Source organism: Protopterus annectens, chromosome 3.part1 (genome assembly GCF_019279795.1).
Source record: "Protopterus annectens isolate FY-2018-M chromosome 3.part1, PAN1.0, whole genome shotgun sequence".
NCBI classification, from domain to species: domain Eukaryota; kingdom Metazoa; phylum Chordata; order Ceratodontiformes; family Protopteridae; genus Protopterus; species Protopterus annectens.
The window spans coordinates 1,881,323,318-1,881,348,027 of NC_056732.1; the positions used below are offsets into that span (position 1 = coordinate 1,881,323,318).

Sequence of the window (24,710 nt, forward strand, 5' to 3'; positions counted from 1 at the left end):
TCTTAGGTCCATGATGATGCATTCCATAGCTTTGCATATCAGACTTGTCAGGCTAATGGGGAGATAGTTCCCAGCATCTGTAGTCTCTCCTCCTTTGTGGAGGGGGATGACTGTAGCAGTGTACCATTTGGTAGGAACAAAGCCTGAGGTGAGGCTGTGATTGAACAGGGCACACAGGTAAGGTGCCAGTTCCCTCTGTAGTTCATGTAGAACACATCCAGTGATATTCTCAGGTCCCATAGAAGCTGTATTCTTTGCCTTGGACAGTGCAATGTTAACCTGTGCAGGAGTAATACTGGGTGCCTGGCAATCTACTGGTATTTTGATTGGTCCTTTGTGGGGGAGAAATGGGAAAAGTTGGTACTGAATCTGTAGGCCAGTATGCTGGCAATATCTGTTGGCTCAGTATAGGAGGTACCATTCTGCAGTAGTTCAGAACAAATCTGGGTATTGCCGTGGAGATTCTTTACAGAACTGTAGAAGGCCTTGTGATTGTCTTTACTAGCTGCTGCAATTCTGTTTTCATAGCTAGCTTTAGAGGATTCCATGAGGGATCTCAACTTTTTGTTGAGGCTGATAAGGGAGTTTTTCCAGTCTTGGGACTTCACCTTATTTTGCATCAGTTTCCTACTTCTGTTGTAGAGTTTGTTTATGGCAGGGGACCACCAGATTGGCTTCCTTTTTTTGGAGAAGAGCATCTTGTTTCTCTTGGGTATGGCGAGATCCATGCATTTGTGTACGTGTTCGTACAGGGATTTAGTGTATGATTCGGCAGTCATGCAGCTGTTCTCCAATTGCATGGCTGCCTTGAAGTTAGCCACCTCTGTTTTTAGGACCCCAAAGTTAGCTTTGGAGAAGTTTTTCATGGTGGTTACCTTTGTGGGAGTGGGGGTGGGTGGGAGGGATTAGGATTTCCAAGGTGATTAGTTTATGGTCGGATCTAACCAGGGAGGAGTTGACTATTGGCATACAGCAATGGTCACCCATTAATAATGACCAGGTCAGGGATATTGCTACCTCTAGTGGGGGTAAGAACGAGCTGGTCCAGGGCACTGAAATTAATGAATTCCAGGAAACGTTGGGCAACTATACTGGTACATGAGTAGTTTTCCCAGTTAATGGAGGGGGTAGTTGAAGTCGCCCAGTATGAGAGCATTAGGTTGGACCCTAATATTCTCCAAGGTACTTAGGAACATGGAGTGCGAGTCTTGGGTCATTGTTGGGGACCTATAGTCGGCTACGACCTGAATCGCTGTCTTACCCAATGTTAGCTGCACCTGAAGTATCTCTGATGCATTATGTTGGGCTACCAGTCTCGAGGTGCGTGCATCCCTTATGAATATGGAAACACCACCACCTTTGGAGCTTTGGTCCAAGTTCTGGGGCTGAAAGGTTGGAATGAGTTATAGCCTGGTAATGCAGGGGTGCTTTCTGCTGCCTTGAACCAGGTCTCTGTTACAGCGCAAATATCAATGTTCTCCATTTTAAAGAGTGCTTTGAGCGAGTGCATTTTGATATTTAGACTTCTAGCATTGAGCAGCATGACCTTCAGATTGCATTTGTTTGTAGCTGTTATGGTGGTGATTTGGTCTTTGGAACACTGTCTAAAAAAGGCACTATAGGGGTTGTAAGAGCATTCACCAGTATCCGGAAGCCCATGGGTGACAAATGCAGGCCATCTCTGATAAAGCATCGAGGTCTGTCGATCATGTCATCCCAGGCAGACAGATACTGGATCCCCTTAGAATGACACCAGAAACTTAGCCAATTGTTGAACTCAATCATTTTCTGCTTGTACTGTGGTATCATTCTGGGTGATGGTAGAAGGCTGCTTAAGGCTAGAGTCATACCCACCTGGGCTACATAATCCGAGAGCTCCTCCATGTCTCTTTTCATGTAATCCAAGGAGGTATGTTTCAGGTCATTCACACCCACATGTACAACGACAGAGTCATATATGTACCTGTTGTTGTTATATAACTTGTATCTCCTCTTAATCAATGTTTTCATGTTATGTCTAATTTGGTACAATTATTTAAACTGTATTTGATTTTTGTATTATTTTTAAAGACTGTAAAATTATTACTCTTAAAATGTTTTGTAATACTTTGGAGCTTTTCTCTCTGGGCCTTTGCTAAAAATGGGCTCCTACCCAGTCTGACTTTCCTGGCAATCAAATGTCAATAAATAAATAAATACATGAATAACTAAAGGCAAACCTGGCACATATGAACTCTCTAAAGCTAAAAACACAGCTTCAGTGGGGCCTGATGATATACCAGGTCACCTCTCGAACAGCTTAAACCAAGACTTATCAGGCTCATTAGGGTCTCAATTTAACCACAGCCTTGGGAGTGGAGGACAGCAACAGTCATCCCCCTGCATATAGGAGGACCATGTACTGACCAAGGAAATTACAGACCCATAAGTCTGACTAGTCTTATATGTAAGGCAATGGAAAAAATAATCATGGACCTGATAAATAATGACATAGGAAACCTCCAAAACACTAAACCTGAACCAGTTCGGTTTTGTTAAGGGGAGGTCATGACTACTGAATCTGGTGGATTTCTTTGAGAAAGTCACTAAGGCCAAGGATTAAGATAAAACAGAACATGCCACCTACCTTGACCTGGCCAGGGCATTTGACACAATTCTCTGTACGGTTGTTATAAATAAACTGATAAAATTGATCGTAATTCCCAACATCAACAGATGGATAGCCAACTGGCTCATAGACAAGACATGTGGTTAAACTGGGTGAATCCACATCCAGCAAGAGGCCAGTTACTAGAGGTGTGCCACAGGACTCAGTACTGGGACCAGACCAGTTACTAGTGGTGTGCCACAGGGCTCAGTGCTGGGACCACTAATATTCGTAATATACTTCTCTGAATTCAAAGCTAATGTAGAAGGCATCTGGATGACAAAGCTTGCTGATGACTGCAAGCTAAGGGCAATCATTGAATCCCCCCAATGATTTAGATATCCTTCAGGATGGTCTAGATCAGAAAAAATTATTGGTGACAGAACCATGGCCTAACACTAAATGTGAACAATGCAAATACCCCTGCAAACTGCAACATCAGTAGCACATCCCTAGGAGTAGACTCAGAGGTGAGAGATCTAGGTAAACAGATAGATAGTAGCCTGAAATGTGATCACCATGTGTCCAAAGTAGTGAGAAAGTCCTTTTATGTTGGTACAATTTATAAGTAAAGGCATGGCATCCAGGTCCAACGAAATTATAGTCCCACCATACTCAGCCTTCATTAGACCAATAATCAAGTGCAATATGCATTTGGCATGTACTTGACTAGGCACTTACAAGAGCTGGAATGACCTCTGAGGCTCCTCACAAAGAAAATACAGGGTGTAAACAACATATCCTATGTAGATAGACTAAAAGCCCTGTCCTTTACTCTGTCTCTTATCGACTATTAAGGGGTGATTAATACTTAACGTTCAAAGCAGTCACAAATCCAGCCCTAATGGAACTACTACAAACTCACAAGTCAAACAGCACAAGAGTCACCCGATCTACGGATCTAAACTTAGTCAGTGACATCACCCGATCTACGGATCCAAACTTAGTCAGTGAAGTCACCCGATCTACGGATCCAAACTTAGTGACGTCACCCGATCTACGGATCCTAACTTAGTCAGTGACGTCACCCGATCTACGGATCCAAACTTAGTCAGTGACGTACCCGATCTACGGATCCAAACTTAGTCAGTGACGCAAACAAACATGGTGCATGTTGAAGACAATTACATGCCTTCTTTGGAACAGTCTTTCTTTTCAGATTAAGCAGAGACCTTCCCTGGCCTTCTTCAAACACAGTTTAGATCAATGGATGGGGAATTTCAAATTCATATCTGGGTTAACACCTATGTCCATTATGCACAGGGCAATCTGTATGATGCCCAGGGCATAGGCACAAACCCAAGCCATCCTCTTGCCCCTATGAGCCATGTATTGGATACAATTTGGTTATGTTGGCTAGGCTTTCAAGAGATCTTAATCCATTAGCCTAGTAATCTCCTATGTGCCCATGTAACAATTATTGAAATGTATAGACCATCAAAGTCAAGTGCTGATGGCCTAAAGGAATTCATACATTTCTTGCATGCAACACAAGAAGGAAGAAGAAGAATAGTGTCTGGGGACTTACATTTACCAGAAAAAGACTGTAATAATATTGGTTCAACAGAAGGAATATGGAAAGTTTTGAAAGAGCAATTGAATGCATAAAAAATGTTTAACACCATGATCCAGGCACACAACCTCAGGGGGACATATTTTCATAAGTGCAAGATACATAAGGTAAGTGACAAAAAATATAAGAAATGGAAAATAAGTCAAACTATTTTATTATTATTTTATTTATTTATTTAAATTTGTTGACTGGGAGTGTCCGACTGGACGTAGGTCCATTTTCAGTGGAGGCCTGGGGAGAAAAGCTCCACAGTTAAAATAAACAGACAGTAGTTACATTGGATTACATAGTGATTAACAATTTAACATAGCAATTACTTACAACATATTTACAGATGAAGAACATAGTACATCAGTAGACAACTAGAATCTTTATCTGTGAAGTACATAACAGGCATTAACAAATGTTACAATGAGAAGTTCCTGCTGTATAATAAGTACTAGGCTTATGAGCATCTGAGCTTGCTATAATCAAGGTAGTTAGTGGAGTGGAAAGAAAGGTAGTGGTTGGATGGGGTGGATGATATTAGAGTGGGAGTTGCAAGGGCACAGCCAGCATGTTTTTAGTTGCACTTTTAGTAAAGTTTTGAAGTGGGTGCATGATGGTACGGAGGTAATTGTGAGTGGGAGTGAGTTTCATAATTTGGCTATGGCACAAGAGAATAGTGCTTCACCAGCAGGGTTATTGGCTTTAGTGATCTGCAAGTAATTTTTGCTGCTGGATCTTAGTGGTCTGGTGGTGCGATAGGGTTGGAGTAAATTCTGGAGGGATGGGACATTTAGTGGATGGTTTACTAGTTTGTGGGCAAGTGAGAGTTGATACCACTGAAGGAGGTGAGGGAGTTCAAGCCAGCCCAGTTCAGCAAGTGAGAGACAATGGTGACTATGGTAGGATGCCCCTGTGGCAAATTTGGCGATGTTGTTGTAGCAGGTCTCTAGCTTGTTTAGATCACATTGCCTTAGGTTGGTATATATTGGAGAGGCATAAAGTAGGGTGGAGATAAGGTGGGAATTTGCTATTGAAATCTTTGCTGCTTTGGTGAGAAATTGTTTATTTCTGTATAACACTCCTAGTTTTTTGTGGACTTTTTTTATAGTCATGGATATGCGAATGTCAAATTTTAGTTTATTGTCTATTTCCACTCCTAGCAATTTGGTGTGTTCAGTTGGGTATATAGTGGTGTTGTCTTTTGCCGTGATGTTAAAGTGAGAGTTGTTTTGAGTATGTTTGATGGGTTGGAAGATGAGTAGTTTAGTTTTGTTTGGGTTGAGTATTAATTGGGCATCGGATAACCATGTTTCAACAGAGGAAAAAGCTTCCTGTGTGACTTTTTGCAGTTTTGGTAGGGACTGGGCTGAGCAGATGATGGTCGAGTCATCTGCGTATTGTATGAGTGTGCCATGTTTGGTGGCAGAGGCTAGATTATTGGTGTAAACAGAGAAGAGTAGGGGTCAAAGGATGGATCCTTGGGGAACCCCTATGGAGACAGGTAGTTGGGGAGATATGTCATTCTGCCATACAACGGATTGTTGGCAGTCAGACAGGTAACTCTGAAACCAGTTGGTGACCGATTGTGAGAAGGATAGGTTATAGACCGCCAGATTTGCCACTGCCTCTCCATACAGAACTCACCATTGCTTGAATCTTATAAAACTAGGGTGGCTGGAACTACCCCACCTCATACAATACTATCAACTCACTATTGCCCACAAAGTCCTCTACCACCCTGAAAACACACCAATGCTCTCTACCCTCATAAAGCCCTACCACAACATGAGGAATCTACGTTCCTGTAACAAAACTCTTGTAAAAACCTCTAGAGCAAATAATGTAGCAGGTGACTCCATATTTTCTAACTCAATTGGCAAAATATGGAATCTACTACCACCAGACCTTACATCCCTGACTTCTATTTCACAATTTAAAACATATCTAAAACTCTTCCTAACTAACCACTGGCTTTGCTCTTGCAATAACCCTGGGTAACCTGGCTCTCTTGCTTTCTTTCCCTCCTTTCCTCTCACCTGATCTTCCTTTCCTCTTTTCCATTTACTCTAGGACGATTCACTTTCCCCTTAAAAAATGTTTCTGGCTATAGCTCATTAGTTATATAAAATTATAGATTTTGTTACTTATGTCTATAGTAAAACTTTCATAACCTAGTAAAGCATCTATTATAGACTCTTGCTAATGACTCACATTGTACTCAGACACTTAGATAGCCACTAAGAAGTTTATGAAAATGGTTTTATTGTATAACTTGTATATTCTTAGCTTGTTAAGTATTAGATAGTGGAGCTTTTCTCCTCGGGCCTCCACTGAAAATGGACATGTATCCAGTTGGACTAGCCCGGTTAACAAATGTAAAATAAAATAAATAAAATAAAATAAATAGAGGACAGAGATAAAGTGTTTGTGTGGGACCAAGTCAAATGCTTTGGATAGGTCTAGGAAAGTAGCAGAGGAGAGATAGCCATTGTTTTTATGCTGAAGAATAGTGTTAGTAAAGGAGAGGAAGGCAGTGTTGGTGCTATAGTTTGGTCGGAAACCATGCTGAGTACTGGAAAGGAGGTTGTTAGTAAGGAGGTAGTCTGAGACCTGAGAGTGTATGCATCTCTCTAGTATTTTGGAGAGTGGAGAGAGAATAGCTATGGGGCAGTAATTGGTTAGTTCTGTGGAGGGTCCGCCTTTGTGGAGGGGAATTATATGTGATACTTTCCACAGTGTGGGAACGTAACTTTCTGACAGAAGATTGGTTAATCAAGATGGATACTGGATAGGCCAGAGCATCAGCTGCGATTTGTAGGTATTCACTTGGGAGGCTGTCTGCTGCTAATTTGGTGGGTTTAAGTTTAGTTAAGAGTTTTTTTATGTTGGAGGTAGGTACAGGAGGAAAAGAGAAGGCAGTGGAGAGATTACTAGTTGAAGGTGTGGGTTGGAGGGGAGGGGGGTTGTGTTGTTTAGCTAGTGATAGTATGGTTTGGGTGAAGTGTGTGTTGAATGAGGTAGCAATATTTTCTGAGGAGTGAGGGATGTTAGGAGGAGGGTACTGACTTTACCTGGGTGGAGGATGGAGTTTATGGAGGACCAGAATTGTTTGGGGCTGTGTTGTGAGGAGTCTAGGGCAGACTGGTAGTATTGGGATTTGTCCTGTTTTATCAGCTTTTGACTCTATTCGTAGTTCTAGGAATTTCTGTCTAGCTGAGGGGGTTTTGGTTTTGCGCCAGTGCTCCCAGGCTTTATCCCTGTTTTTCATTTCTGACTTAGTGGTTTTCTGTAGCCATGGGGAGGGTTGTGCTTTGGTTCTGGAGAATCTTATGGGGGCATGGTAATTAAGGATGTTCAGGAAGGTAGTATTAAAAAATTCAACTGCATCATCTAGACTGAGGTACTTTAGAGGATGCCAGTTACATTCTTTGAGGGATGAGATGAATGTGAGTGGGTTAAAGTGTAGTTTTTTATGCATTTGACGGTAGATGACAGGTTTAGCTTGGTATAGGTATTTTTTGAGTAGGAATGTTGGGGAGTGATAACTGAGGCTATCTGATAAGCAGCCTGTTATATATGACTGGGGGCACTTACTGACTAGTATCCAATCCAGGTTAGTGTGCTTGGTGGAGTTTTTATTTATCCTGGTTGGTGACTGGACTAGTTGAGTGAAGCCATGAAGGTGTACATGATGGGTTGGATTGTTGCCAGAACAGGATTGCCAGTCAATACTGAAATCACCTAAGAAGGCTTATAGTGCATGCATATCTGAACTGCTTCTTACTGAAGTTGGTGCGCCTTGTTTGCTGTGGCATAGACTGGATTCGGGCCTGCTGGATCTAGCTTTGTTTGTGTAACTTGAGCACTAATCCAGGCATTCTCTAAAGTATTCAATTGTATTTATTACTGCTTGGTAGTAACTTGATTAAAGTGTAGCTATCATTCTAAGTCTTTTGGATTAAGCACTTGGGCTTCAGACCAGTTGTTTTACATTAGGAAGGTTTGTGGCATGCACTGTGGTGGCAGGACAGGTAGCTTTCATCCTTCTAAGTTGGGAACTGCTGATTGAGAGCCCAGTGTATGTTATTCTTAAAGTGTATTAGTTCTGGTTTAAGCATTTGGGCTCCAGGCCAGTTATTTTACATTAAGAAGGTTTGTGGTCTGCACTCTTGTGGGAGAAGAGGCTGGACTCTGCCCTTCTGAGCTGGGAATTTCTGGTTGAAGCTTTATAGTGCCTGAATATTTGAACTGTATCTTACTGAAATTGGTACACCTTGTTTGCTGTAGCATAGACTAGATCCAGGCCTGCTGAATCTAGCTTTGTTTATATGCTTGTTGTTTGTTTGCTTGTTATTTCCCTGGAACGCTAATTCCACCTAAAATGCGGCTTCTCAGCGCTTCTGTGGATCACTAGTGATATCTGCATTGCTTACTGTACTTATTTCCTTGTTTCACTTGAAAGAAAGTTACTGTTTGTCATTTTTGCATTTAAGTTACCTGTAACACATTGCACTTAAGTTACCTGGCACTTGCTCACTAAAGCAATTATATAAGTCAGCACTAAAAATTAAAAGCACTACACCCTCACTCCCCACTGGCCCTGGTTTTCAATTATTAAGGAATTCCCAATATTATTCTAGCATGTCCAAAGGTCAGTTGTCAATCTCCTCTCCGGTCCAGCTGGTGAATCTGGGAATATTGAGGCAGTGTTACAACTGCCTCATGTACACAGACAACCCTCTCCTCCTCCCAACAAATTCCAACACATGTGAGAGATGCAACCATATAGCCAAACTGGAGGCTAAGCTCTCCCAACTCAGTACTGGCATAACCAGTCAGGAGGAGAAGGAAACCACACTCACTACAATTCCAGTCTCACATAGACCTACCACGACAGCAAACCAAACACATAATCACACAAAAACATACTCGGAGGCTCTAAATAAAGATCTGCCGAAGCAGCAGAGACCTCCAAAGCAGACACCCAAGCAGCCGCTACCCCAAAACAAAACACGTGCAACACATATCTCACAAAGCCAGTGTGCCGAACAGTCACAGCCCTTAAGACTAAACAACACACCTGATACACTTGTAATAGGTGACTCTGTCGTCAGGTACACTGACGTCCCGCTCACCAGGCTGAACAAGGAGAGGGTCACGGTGAGCAGCCTGTCGGGTGCTAGGATCCGCCACATAACACAAGCACTCAGGTCACTCCAAGGCAAGTACAAATATGACTCAGTCATTGTCCATGCTGGTGTGAATGACCTGAGACATACCTCCCTGGACTACATGAAAAGAGACATAAAGGAGCTCTCTGAGCATGTAGCCCAGGCTGGTATGACACTGACCTTGAGTAGCATCTTACCCTCACCAAGAATGATGCCACAATATGAAGACAAGATGATCAATTTCAACAATTGGCTTAAGTACTGGTGTAATTCAAAGGGGATCCAATGCCTGTCAGCTTGGGATGATATGCTCGACAAGCCACGATGCTTCGCTAGGGATGGCTTGCAACCTGTCACCCCTGGGCTTTCGGATATTGGCAAAGGCTCTTGCTAACTCCATAGTACCTTTTTTAGGCAAGGCTCAAAAGACAAACCCACCTCCATAGGTATCACAAGAGATAAGAAACTAAGAGTAATGCTACTCAATGCCAGAAGTCTAAACCTCAAGATGCATGCACTCAAAACTCTCCTTAGCATGGAGAACATCGATATCTGTGCAGTAACAAAAACCTGGTTCAGGGCTCCCGAGAGCACCCCAGCACTACCAGGTTATACCTCATACCATGCTTTTCAGCCCCAAAACTTGGACCGAACCACAAAAGGAGGGGGAGTATCGATATTCATCAAAGATACCCACACCTCCAGGTTGGTGGCAAAGCACGAAGCATCAGAGACTATCCATGTGCAACTAACAGTGGGTAAAACTGCCTTCCAGTTTATAGCCTGCTACAGACCACCCTCCCAAACCCAGGAACCCCACTCGGCCTTCCTGAGAACACTGAAAAATATGAAGGTCTCTCCAAACACCATTATATTGGGCGACTTCAACTACCCAAACATAGACTGGGAGCATTACTCTAGCTCCAACACCCTAGCCCAAAGGTTCCAAGAATTTATAAACTCAAATGCTATGGAACAACTTGTTACCACTCCCACAAGAGGGAAAACATACTGGACCTGATCATCACCAACATGGGGACTCTATGCTCCAGACCAGAAGTGTATCCCTCACTGGTAAGATCAGACCATAAACTAATCTCACTGGATATTCACATCCCGACCCCACCCCTGCCCAGAAAACCACAGTGAAAAACTTCTCTAAAGCAAATTTCACACTCCTCAAAACTGAGGTGGAATCCATCAAAGCCCCGGGCCTGTGGAAAATACGGCCCAGACCGCAGAATCCTTTATAAATGCATTCTATGAACACCTTCAGGAATGCATGGATCATCGATCCCAAATAAAACCAAGACCCAATCCTCCAAAGGCAGACGTCCTGTCTGGTGGACCCCAGCCATAAACAAACTATACAATAGAAGGAGGAAGCTACTAAATGATAGAGCAAAAACCCAAAAGGGAAGGCATCACTGATCAGTATTAACAAAAAACTACGGGCACACATAAAATTGTCTAAGCCCAGCTTCGAGAGAAAAATTGCACAGGACACTAAGGATAATCACAAGGCTTTCTTTAGTTATGTTAGGAACCTGGGTGGTAATCCCCAGATATGCTCAGAATTAGTCCAAAATGACAAAAAATACACCGAACCCACAGACATTGCCAACATCCTAGCTGACAGGTTCAGCGCAAACTCCCCCCCTCTCCCCACCAAAAGGGCACATATCTATCCCAGCAGAGTGCTGCCCCCTTGACTTCTCAGATGCTCAGGTAAGAGCTGCCCTCTCCAAAGCAAAAAACACAGCATCAATGGGACCAGACGGTGTCCCGGGCTGCATCCTACATGAACTCCAAGAAGAGCTAAACCCAAACATAAAACTACTGTTCAATCTCAGAATTACTACAGGATATGTGCCCAAAGAGTGGCGTACAGCAACAGTGGTCCCCCTCCATAAAGGTGGTGCCTCAACGGATCCTGGAAACTATCGCCCCATAAGCCTGACTAGCTTGGTCTGCAAAGCTATGGAAAGGATCATCATGGACCTCATAAATAAAGATATTGGGGACCTACAAACACTGGATCCTACCCAGTTCGGCTTTGTTAAGGGCAGATCCTGCCTCTTAAAACTGGTTGATTTCTTTGAAACAGTCACCAAGGCCATTGACGAGGGGAAGGTGGTCCACACAGCCTACCTGGACCTCGCAAAGGCCTTCGATACAATACCCCACTCGGGCATTATAGATAAGCTCACCAGCTTAAATATAATCCCCTATGTCACTAGATGGATTGCAAACTGGCTCAATGACAGAACCCACATGGTTAGAATTGCTGGAGTCATGTCAGACTCCAAACCAGTTACAAGTGGTGTCCCACAAGGCTCAGTCCTGGGACCTCTCTTGTTCGGTATATATTTCTCAGAGGTACAGGCCAACACGGAAGGACTGTGGCTGACCAAGTTCGCAGATGACTGCAAACTGGGCACCATAATCGACTCTCCAGCCGACACAAGCATCCTCCAAAAGGGCCTCATAGAAACAGACAACTGGTGCCAGAGCCATGGCCTCAAGCTAAATGCCAAAAAGTGTATAGTCATCCCCTTTGGCAAAAACAAAGTGCCCACAAATTACCACATAGGTGGTAATCCATTAAGTACAATAGAAGTAATTAGGGACCTGGGGACCGAAGTTGATAGCAATCTCTCATTTGACAACCCCGTGGCCAAAGTGGTTAGAAAAACATTTTATATAGCCCACCTAATCATGAAGGGATTCACATCTAGATCAGGGGATGTCATCGTGCCTCTTTACTCATCCCTCATCAGGCCCATAATTGAGTACAATGCCCCTTTTGGGATGTACCTTATCAGACACCTGCAGCAACTGGAAAGACCCCAAAAGTACCTCACCAAGAGGATCAAAGGGCTCAAACAGATGCCATATGCTGCCCGGTTAAAGAAACTCCAGCTCTACTCAGTGGCATACCGCCTGTTCAGAGGCAATCTGTGCCTGACGTATAAAGCCATGTCCAAACCGGAATTAATGGACATGCTGCACCTCAGAAAATCCAAATCCCATCGAGCTACGTGCTCGAGAGACTTGAACCTCAGCACTGAAATAAATAGGACATGCTGGAGGGACAGATTCATAACCCAGAGGCTCCCTTCACTCTGGAATAAAATCCCAGTCCAGGTTAGGCAGAGTCCCTCATTGACTCTCTTCAAGTGGAATCTTGATGAGTGGATGGGAGATCGTAGGTTTACCCCGGGTATCACTTCTGTGTCACTGTTAGACAGAGGCACAGTATATTAACCTCGAAAAAGGGCATAGCAAAATAAATTTAAAATGGGTGGCGAAAGCCAAACACATTCTGGCTAGGCTTATAAATGCCCTAGGGCAGATAGCCTAGTATGAACCTATGAACCTAAGATGATAGTTTCTTGGGGGAGATGGTGGGTAGACCAGCTGAGGAGGTTTTCTAGGGGAGGGATGTTTTGGCCAGGTGGGAAGTAGCATCCAATTATGTTGATGGTTTTGTTTTGGTTAATTTTGAGGTTGGTATATATTATTACTTCATTGCCTATTTGTGGAGCTGATGATTTTAAGATCTGGATGTTTAGATGCTGTTTAAATATTATAGCTACACCACCTCCTTTTTTGTTTAGCCGGTCTACTCTTAGTATGCCGTAACCTGTAGGAAGTATTTGCTCACTGGTAATGTGAGATTTTAGCCAGGTTTTTGTCAGGATGACTATATCTGGGGAGCACAAGTCTATGGTGGCATGTAGTTCATGGACTTTGTTGGATATACTTCTAATATTTAGGCATAGTAGAAGGAAGTCACTTGGCTTTCTATTGGCTGTAATATGGGAGAAGTTGTGGTTTCTAGTCTGATTATGAAGACTGGGATTGGAGATGGTAGGGCCAGGGTTGGGGTGGATGTCTCCACTTAGGGCTAGTTTTGATAAGCATGAGATTATTAGTTTTCTCAGTTTTTGAATATGTTTGTTTATAAGGGAAACTTTATGATTGTGCTCTGTAGGTAATAGGTATGGTGGGAGGGTTACTTTGTTAAATTATAGGGATGCTTTATGTTTGAGTAATATAGTCGGTAGAATATGTGGGGGGTGCATAGGGATGGTTCTTGAGCTGGTGGGAGGGAGCTGAGTGAGGGTGAGACATGAGTGGTGGTGTGAGTAGTAGTACAGTGGTAGTGGTTGAGTGGGGGAATGATGGAGCTTTGGTAGGATGTAAGATATGCAAGGAGAGTGCATGCAGTGAGCATAGGTAAGGTATGCTTGTACATGTTAGTTGAGGAGGTGTGATAGTAGTGGGAAGATGGAGGAGGTAGTGTTGGGTTAGTGCTGTGGTTGGCTGTTAGAAAGATGGGTGATGAAAGAAACTATGACTTTGAAAACTGAAATAAACAAGCTGAACAGACAAATTTGAAAACTGAAATAAACAAGCTGAACAGACAAATTAAACATAGTGTTAGACAAGTTTAAGAAAATTTTGAAGAAAATTTATATAAAGATATTGAGCAAAATAGGAAACCATTTTTTAGATATACAAGATGTGGTAGGAGTAAAGACAGACAAATTGATAAACTGTGTACAGATTTTAAAATTAATTCTCAGACACAACAGATTATAGATGTATTTACAAAATCTTATGCAAAGTAGTTTGGTTCCACAAAGGGGATGATAAAGTGTCTTAGTAACATCCAGGTAACCTGAGACACTGAAATAAATTTAGATTATATTGAAAAAAAACTAAGCAAACTGAATCCAAACAAAGCACTGGAAGAAAAGGAATTAGTAATAATGACCTGAGAACACTTTTGGAAAGATTTGTGTCCCATATACTCCCCCATCGGTGGAATAGATTCCCTCTCCATGTTAAGGCAGAGAACCTCTCTAGCCCTCTTTAAGAGGAACCTGGACAACTGGATGGGAAACAGAAAATACACATCTGGGATCCCACCGGTGTCCCTGCTGGACAGGGGAAACAGGTGCTGACTTTGTGGGAACATGGGTGAAATTCTTAGCTAGGCTTATAAGGGCCTCCAGGCCAATAGCTTAGTATCATCCTATGAACCTACCATACCAGTCATGTATAGTGTCATGGAGAATAACAATATTTGTAAGTACAGTAAGAGCATTTCTGTTATTCAGTGTCCTTTATGTGGAATCATGAATGCATATCTCAGATGCTCAGGTGAGAGCCGCCCTCTCCAAAGCAAAAAACACAGCATCAATGGGTTCATAGGTTCATAGGTTAATACTCGGCAAACTGCCCTTGCGAGCCATTTTAAACCTAGCCAATTATCCCTTGTGAGATTCAAACACTGCACCTTGTGTTTGTAAGGCAAACACCTTAACCACTAGGCCACCCTCCCAACCCGGGTGTCCCGGGCTGCGTCCTACATGAACTCCAAGAAGAGCTGAACCACAACATAAAGCTACTGTTCAATCTCAGCCTCACTACAGGATATGTACCCAAAGAATGGCGTACAGCAACATTGGTCCCTCTCCACAAAGGTGGTGCTTCAACAGATCCTGGAAACTATCGCCGCATAAGCCTAACTAGCTTGGTCTGCAAAACTATGGAGAGAATCATCATGGATCTCATAAATAAAGATATTGGGGACCTACAGACACTGGATCCTACCCAGTTCAGCTTTGTTAAGGGCAGATCCTGCCTCTTAAACCTGGTTGATTTCTTTGAAGCAGTCACAAAGGCCATTGACAAGGGGAAGGTGGTCCACACAGCCTACCTGGACCTCGCAAAAGCCTTCGATACAATACCCCACTCGGGCATCATAGATAAGCTCTCCAGCTTAAATATAACCCCCTATGTCACTAGATGGGTTGCAAACTGGCTCATGGACAGGACCCACATGGTCAGAATTGCTGGAGCCATGTCAGACTCCAAACCAGTTACAAGTGGCATCCCACAAGGCTCAGTCCTGGGACCTCTCTTGCTCGGCATATATTTCTCAGAGGTGCAGGTCAACATGGAAGGACTGTGGCTGACCAAGTTCGCAGATGACTGCAAACTGGGTGCCATAATCGACTCTCCAGCTGACACAAGCATCCTCCAAAAGGGTCTCATAGAAACAGATAACTGGTGCCAGAGCCATGGCCTCAAGCTAAATGCCAAATAGTGTATAGTCATCCCCTTTGGCAAAAACAAAGTGCCCACAAATTACCACATAGGTGGTAATCCATTAAGTAAGGAAGAAGTAATTAGGGACCTGGGGACCTAAGCTGATAGCAATCTCTCATTTGACAACCACGTGGCCAAAGTGGTTACAAAAACCTTCTATATAGCCCACCTAATCATGAAGGGATTCACATCTAGATCAAGGGAGGTCATTGTGCCTCTTTACTCATCCCTCCTCAGGCCCATAATTGAATACAATGCCCCTTTTGGGATGTACCTTACCCGACACCTGCAGCAACTAGAAAGACCCCAAAAGTACATCACCAAGAGGATCAAGGGGCTCAAACAGATGCCATATGCTGCCCGATTAAAGAAACTCCAGCTCTGCTCGGTTGCATACCACCTGCTTAGAGGCGATCTGTGCCTGATGTATAAAGCCATGTCAGACCCGGAAATAATGGACCTGCTGCACCTCAGAAAATCCAAATCCCATCAAGCTATGCGCTCGAGGGACTTGAACCTCAGCACTGAAATAAATAGGACATGCTGAAGAGACAGATTCATAACCCAGAGGCTCCCTTCACTCTGGAACAGAATTCCAGTCCATGTTAGGCAGAGTCCCTCACTGACTCTCTTCAAGAGAAATCTTGACGAGTGGATGGGAGATGATAGGTTTACCCTGGGTATCACTTCTGCGTCACTGCTAGACAGAGGCACAATATACTAACCTCGAAAAAGGGCATAGCAAAACATTTAAAATGGGTGGCAAAACCAAACACATGCTGGCTAGGCTTACAAATGCCCTAGGGCAGATAGCCTAGTATGAACCTATGAACCTATACTAAGTGTCATGGTTGTTGCTAGGGATAGTTTATAGTTTTCTGTTTAACATGACTAACTTGATTGTTATATTAACTATGACATTTTTTATGGAAATGCTTCTGATTGGATCTTTTTAATTTAAACAATTGAATGTTCTTTTTATAGAAGGTCTGATGAAGTGGTCTTAAAACTGTAAAAGCGCTTACGTGTTGTTTTTCTTCTCTATTAAATGTCTAACACTGTGTACCTCTGTTTTGAACTACAATGTTTTTTAGCATCAGAGCTTCACTGTGCAGTCTTGGTTTTTGCTAGTTCTGTTTTTTGTTTTTTTTATTCATTTTTGTTCGCAGCAACTTTTACTCAACAGACTGCTTTTAGTTTAATTTGTACCGTTTATATTACCAGGTTCTCTCAAATGTAAATCATGCACAAGTCAAGTCTTGTCATGTGGACATCTAAAGGAGTGTAACATGCATTTACTAAGTGACTAAACAATAGGAAAAGAAAAAAAATACAATATAAAATGATTGAATATTTAAGTTAGAAAGTTACAGGAAAATGATCGTGCTTTTTATGGGGGACAAGAATTAGGCACACTTTATTACTTAGTGAAATATGTATTTAACTGTATGACATCCAGCGTATATTGGTTATTGTTGCACTTTATAATTTGGTTACATACGTGTGCAAACACATTTGCTTGCAAGGATAACCTGGAAGCAACAAGTAGTTAAATTATGTTTTTAGGATGACATAGGTGAATGTGGAATATTGTAGGGACTGCACCTAAGTTTGACAGAAATAATGTACTTGTTTCAGTGCTTTAACCTTATTGTTAAGACAGCTATCAGATGACATAAGAAAAAGATGGTTAGTTTTTGCTGAACATTAAAGTTAAAATATGTAAATCAAGTTTTCTAAAAGTTTTTAACAATTGCTCTTGTGGTCTTTTATACCAGACATTTTGCTTGCAACCTTAAGTATAGCTATGTTTGATGATCCTGCCTTAGGTGAGTGTTGTTGTTTCCCTCATCACGATGATTGCACCTTCTGCCTTTGAACTCGTGGCTGCATTAGAAACGTATCACCCCAGGACTACACTGCGATTTCAGCTCGCAAGGTAGGAAGAAGCTCAGTGTATGGCCCTGTAGGTGGCTTTGCACTTCAGTTATACTCGTGGAAAAGAACAGTAGCTCACCAGTATCGTTGTGACTTTTCACAGGGTGTTGGTGCTTTACCTGGGAAACCTTTACAGTCTGATCATTGCCCTACTGGATAAGGTGAACATCATGAGTCAAAATGTAAGTGATTTTTGTTACATGACATGTAGTAAAATGTGCACTGTGGAAACAAATGAGTTATTACTAATCTTTAGAAATAAGACTCAGCTTCGCAAACAAATGAGGCACTTAAATAAATATACAATGCTCTGCATTAACAAGCTGTTAACACTGTTAGAGATCATTTATGACAATTTTAAAATTCTCATATTAGTCTGTTTAGTTCATTATAATATAAAATGTTGGTTGCTATCCTTACTGAGTTATCTATTACAAATGTTAAGTATAAAGAAATGTTGGGATATATACTGTTGTGTTGTGCTCTGGTCTGAACCTGACACTGTGGTGTTTGCACATCTTTCTTAGTTCAGTGTTACGTTTTCTCTAGATAACTCTGTTTTTTCCAACCTCCCCAAGACATGCTGGTTTATTGCCTCTTCAGTTTTTGTATTTTTGCATTTGCCCTTTGTTGTTGTGGCTTGCACTGTGGATGAAGAAACTCTGCAACAGTTCACTTACGCATTTAATAATTTTTAAATAAATGGTGAGATTGTATCATCCATCCAGGGGTATTATGAGACATGAAACCATTGGGTAAGTGCCTCCCAGGCCTAGGCATGGGGTAAAGTTCTTACCATGAGTGCTTCCTCATAGCAGTGTGGACAGTATTTATTCTGTATTTTGTTTTAGACTCAGTTCTAAGAAATATAAATAATAAGCATTTACAGAGGTGCAATCTATTTATTCAAGGGACAGCTCATAGAGAGTAACATAGTGTTTTCTTGTTGTGAACTCTACTGACTATATGGTTAAACTTGTTTGTTATTGTGTATTTAGGGTAAGCAGTCCTATACTCATTCTGGAATTATAGCTAAACTCACTAAACTAAGAATAAATCCCTGTGTCACAAGATGGGTTGCCAAATGGCTCACTGACAGAACCCACACCGTAAAAGTTGCAGACTCCAAATCTGACCTCAAACCAGTGACAAGTGGAGTACCACAGGGATCAGTCCTGGGACCTCTCCCGTTTGGTATCTACTTCTCTGAAGTACAGGCTAACACAGAAGGCCTTTCTTTGGCTAACAAAGTTAGCAGATGACTGCAAACTAGGAGCCATAGTCGAGTCCCTAAATTATGTGGACATCCTACAGAAGGGCCTCACTGAGACAGATGACTGGTGTCAGAGCCATGGCCTCAAGCTCAATGCCAAAAAGTGCATTGTCATCCCCTTTGGTAAAAACTCTGTACCCATGAACTACCACATAGACAGCAGTCTACTTAATGCCGACAGTGTGATTAGAGACCTTGGGACCCAGGTGGACAGTGCTCTCTCCTTTGATAATCACATAGCCACAGTAGTCAGGAAATCCTTCTACATGGCACACCTCATGAGAAAAGGGTTCTTATCCAGGAAAAAAAGAGGTCATTGTTACCCTCTACTCGACACTCATTAGACCCATTATGGACTACAATGCCCCTTTTGGAATGTACCTCACAAGACATCTGCAGTAGCTGTAAAGGCCTCTGAAGTATCTCACAAAGTGGATTACTGGCTTCAAACATATGCCCTACACTGACCGTCTCCGAAAACTCCAGTTTACTCCATAGCATATTGCCTACTCCAAGGTGATTTATGCCTAACATATAAAGCTATGTCAAACCCAGAGCTGTTGGACATGGTACACCTAAAGAAATCCCAATCCCTGCAAGCCACATGCTCTAGGGACCTAAACCTTGTCACCACAATAAACAAGACATGCTGGAGGGATAGATTCCTGTCTCAGAGACTTCCCATACTCTGGAACAAGCTACCCATCTATGTCAAGCAAAGTTCCTAATTAGCACTCTTCAAGAAAAATCTTGATGAGTGGATGGGAAATAGGAAATATAGCCCAGGGATCACTTCTGTGGCTCTGCCCCCACATATCTTGGTTATATATTCTCTTTTGGAAACAGTTATTTATTGCACTTGTAAGTATCACTGTCTATAGTTTAAAATGTTTATAATATGTGGGGGGCTACACCGCCACACCCCCCAATGTGGATGGCTGTGCCCCCCACACCCCCCTTACTTTATATACTAACTCCAGGGTTGCACTACAGTGGGGAAAAGGCCATTTATAACTTTCAGTGAAATGAGTTTCAAAGAAATGAGTTTTCAGTGAAGTGAGCTTTCAGTGAAGTGGCCCTAGTAATTTCATTTTCAGTCAAGTGAGTTTTCAATCAACCGTAGTAGACCCATATATATATATATATATATATATATATATATATATATATATATATATATATATATATATATATATATATATATATGTATAACAAACTACTAATTCAGACTAGCAAAATTAATAACACAGCCGGTGATTCTCTCTTTGCAAACACTGTAAGTAGATCCTGGAACTCTCTTCCAGCTGATATTACCTTACTTTCCACCTTAGGTCAATTTAAAACTAGACTCAAACAACATTTGTCACTTAACTGGCTATGTCACTGTATCAGGCCTGGCTAACTCTCTCTAGAATGTGTAAAAATCTGCTAACCAGTTTACTGTGTAATTTAGTTTAATCCTGACTTGTACAGGATTAACTGTAACCTGTGGAACTTGTTTAACTTGCTTACTTATGTAATCTCTGTAAATAGTCTGTTTGTAATATGTAATGCTGGTATTTTGTAATGCTGTATCTGCTTACCCTTGGAGCTTTTCTCCCCGGGCCTCCGCTGAAAATGGACATGCATCCAGTCGGACTATCCCAGTCAACAAATGTAAAATAAATAAAAATAAAATATAGATATATATATATATATATATATATATATATATATATATATATATATATATATATATATATATATATATAGGTCCCCTACAGATGATTGAAATTCCAAAAGGTCGACTTTCATATGGCTGAGACTATATAATCGACTTTTGGAATTTCGACCGTTCTGAATGGAGATCTCCATACAGCGAAGAATGGGAAGCTTTACCTTTTCCACACTGTAGCGTGATCCAACAGTTGGTATATTTAAATAGCAGGGGGTGCACATGTTGGTAATTTTTTGTGTTGTGTTCCTGTTTGTAACAAGTATTTGAAATTCCAAAAGTTGATCATATGGTCTCGGCCATATGAAAGTCGGCCTTTTGGAATTTCGATCATCTGTAGGGAACCCATATATAGATATATATATAGATGTATATATATATATATATATATATATATATATATATATATATATATAGATATATAAAAACACATTTGTTCGAAGATTAGATAGTAGACACTCAGTTAAACGAAAGTGCACTTAACTGAAATATATCCTTTTCCCGACGGTAGTGTAATCTCAGAGTTAGTATGTATAAGTAGCCTTCTGATTAAGTGCACTTTCGTGAAACTGGGTGTCTTCTATCTAATCTTCGAACAAATGTGTTTTAGATGATTAGAAGTAGACGTATACAGATCTACTACTTTTAGTCGAATTACATTTGATCAAAAATGATTTCAGGCAGCCGACTTCACTGGAAGCACAAGCACATTTGATTGAAAGCTCATTTGGTTGAATAACATTTGGTCGAAAATGGAATATAGCCCCTGCTCCACTGCAGTGTGACCCTGGAGTGAGAATATAAAGTTGGGGAGGTGGGAAGCACAGCCTCCCACATTGGGGAGTGTGGGGGGCCTAGCTCCCCACATTTTGCAGCTAGTTTTTACTGACGTTATATGATTCAATGTATTTTTAATGGATACACATGTATATAATTGTGCATAAACTGCAATTGTGTGGGGGGCTACACCACCCACACCCCCCAATGTGGGGGGCTGTGCCCCCCACACTCCCCCTTACTTTTTATTTTCACTCCAGGATCGCACTGCAATGGAGTAGGGGCTATTTTCCATTTTTGACCAACTGGAATTCGACCAAATGGATTTTCAGTGAAATGCATTTTCGGTGAAGTGAACTGTCTGAAATCATTTTCGACCAAATATAATTTGACCAAATACAGTAGACCCATATGTACACATACATATATATATATATATCTATATATATATATATATATATACATAGAGAGAGAGAGGGAGGGAGAGACATATAGATATATGTATAGCTATATAAAAATAAATACATAGATAAATATATAAAGACTGGCCTGTTCCCTTTTCTACATCATACGGAAAATATTGGGGTTAGTATATATAGTTAGATGGGGTTAGTATATATGGTTAGCTGGGGTTAGTATATATAATTTATTTATTTATTTATTTGACATTTGTTGATTGGGTTAGTCTGACTGGGCAGATGCCCTTTTTCAGCAAATACCCTAGGAGGAAAGCTCCAAAATATACTTTTACAAACGTTAACAACAAAGTAGGTAAACTTAACAACATAGTAATTGAAATGATAGTAACATTCAGTGACATTCAGTATAACAAGTATTCACATATAGATTTCTACTTTGCAATGTCTGTAGGATAGTAGTAAAATACAACATAACAGCAGTAAAGAATACACTCATAGTAAATACAACTTAAAAAAGACAACAAACAAAAAAATAAAATAATAAAATACCACCAAGACTACCGATCCAAGAGGTAAGTGAATTTAATGAAACACTTAGTGCCTTGGCTTACACAGCCTTCCAAGAGTAAAAACAATACAAAATACTGTTTGCTTATATACAGCATATTGCACAAAACAATCAATTAAGCATACAATTCAAATCACATACTTCCAATTACATATTTTGTTGAGTCCCTGAGGCTCCAAAGTACCATACTTTAAAATCAACAGGGTTTCTTTTTTTTAAGAGTTTGTTTTTTAAAGACACACATTCACCTGTGCTAACTTACAATTTTTCCAAGACATAACCCCTAAGAGAATCAGGGTTAGAGTTGTGTGCTGTCAAAAAAATGACTCCCAAGGGGACTCTCTAATTTTTTATTTTTTTATGTCCCTAATATGTTCCTGCAACCGGACCCTAAAACTCCTGTAAGTTTCCACTATGTAAAACTTCTTACATCCACATCTCAACACATACACTAACCCCTCCGTATTACAACTGTATTCATGCCTAGTTGTAAACTTGATGCCATTAATATAGGGAATAGAGCTTACTGCTTATTGACAGATGAAACAACCATGACAATGAACAGTGCCTTTATTTATGCTTAAGCTCTGACTGGCATTAACATCTGGTAAACAAAATTGGCTATGTACCAAAATGTCAGACACATTCCTAGCTCTTTTATATGCAATACTCACAAAAATATGGTAGTATAGAGTTCACATTTTTGTTTTTTTGCCAGTTTCTCCAGGTGCTATCCCTGCTGTGCATGAAGGTCAAGTATTTAAAGTAAAAGCCCCGGAGCATAGTTGGATTTCATAGTAATTTTCCTGACCAGGGCTAGAGAACATAGAGTGTTCAGAAAGATGCTATTAAATATTAGCAAGGCCTCTTCTAGGGAGAGGTCATAGAGGAAGGACCAATTAATTAAAGAGAGTATGTTGTTAAACGTGTCAGGCTTGAAATGAGATAGCATTTGGCAATCTTTGTATTGATGGGATTTGGAGAGTAGGGGGGTGTCTGTGGATAGAGATAGGGAGGTGGTCACTTAAGGAGTCAGGGAGTGTGGATGGCTTATGGTAGAGGTGGGAGTTGGATATGAAGATCCAGTCAAGTGTGTCCCCAGCATTAGAGTGCATATTTAGATGAGTGAGGGTAGTGCTTAATCGAGAGAAGCCATAAAGATTAATGCTGGCATTTGGGGAATCAGAGGAGAGAGAGTTCCAGTCAATATCAACATCACCTAGTATGACAGTTTCATAGGAGATGGTCTGAGAGATCCAGGATAGGAATTGCTCAAGAATAAGGATGTTGTTACCTGGAGGTAAGTAGATTAAGGCAAATGGCTATTTTGCCTGGTTATTCAACTTTCAGTTTACTATGAGGACTTCTGCTGGTTGGAAATTAGGTGGTGAGAGAGATACTGGGTACAGGGTGAGTTGTTCTATGTATAATGTAGCTACACCACCCCTTTTTTGGAAATTCTATCTTGGTGTATGATATTATAGCCAGGGGGTGGTATTTCCCGGTCAGATATGGAGTTTTAGCCATGTTTCAGAGATGATGAGAATGTCAGGGGAGTACAGAAATACCCAGCAGTGCAGTAGAGTGACTTTGATGAGGATACTTTGAATATTGAGAGACGGTATAGTTATGCATTTGGTGGCTGAGTAGGTATATGATTGGGAAGGGAAAAGTGGATGGGAGAGGGAGGGGGAGGGATGGGTAGGGACAGTGGAGTTAATGGAAGTACCTGGATTTCAGTGTATATCTCCTGAGAGTAATACATTTTGTATAAGAATCTTTTGAATTGAATAGTCTGAGTTATAAAGGAGATATTTTATCTTAATTTTGGGAGTCAGAGGATGGTAGAAGAAGCTTTATTTTAAGAAGGTGTGTGTTGTTGTGGGGGGATAGACCAGGGGCAATTTGGAAAGTAGGAGCAGTTGAGAGATGAATATATTCAGGTGAGGGATTGAAGAGTGAGAGGGAGTAAAGGTAGGAGGTAGAGATGGAGAGAACCAGAAGTAAAGTAGTAGAAAGGGTAAGGTGTATCATGTTATATAAATGGGGATAGGCAGACAGTATTTACAGGGAGGAGAAGTGTAACAGAGATGAGAGAGGGTAGGTAGTAATGAGCAGAAATGAGGAAGAGAAGACTATAGTAGCAGAAACAGTATGCATCTGAACACCAGGTACTCAGCTGGTGTGCTGTAAATATGCAAATGAGCTACAGCACACATGCGCGGACGCTGGTGTTGTACCACAGCACACACATGCGATGACACTGGTGTTGTATCACAATGCACACACAGGCACAGACTCTGGTGTTATATAATAGCACACACGCATGTAACGTACAGACTCTGGTGTTGTATCACAGCACACACATGCACAGAGTCTGGTGCTGTATCACACACATACGCAGACTCTGGTGTTGTATCACATCACACACACATCTACAGATTCTGGTGTTGTATCACAGCACACCCATGCACAGACTCTGGTGCTGTATCACAACGCACACATGCACAGACTTTGGT

The 24,710-nt window shown here is 41.4% G+C and overlaps 1 protein-coding gene across 1 annotated transcript in view; it reads left to right on the forward strand.

The window, feature by feature from the left end:
• The window catches only part of TMC3 (transmembrane channel like 3), a 1,325,854-nt gene that overhangs the window by 573,291 nt on the left and 727,853 nt on the right, over window positions 1-24,710 (forward strand). Inside the window, exons 11-12 of the mRNA XM_044067925.1 lie at window positions 17,332-17,441; window positions 17,544-17,622. Coding sequence (XP_043923860.1) covers window positions 17,332-17,441; window positions 17,544-17,622 — 189 coding nt within the window. The remainder of the gene's footprint in view (window positions 1-17,331; window positions 17,442-17,543; window positions 17,623-24,710) is intronic.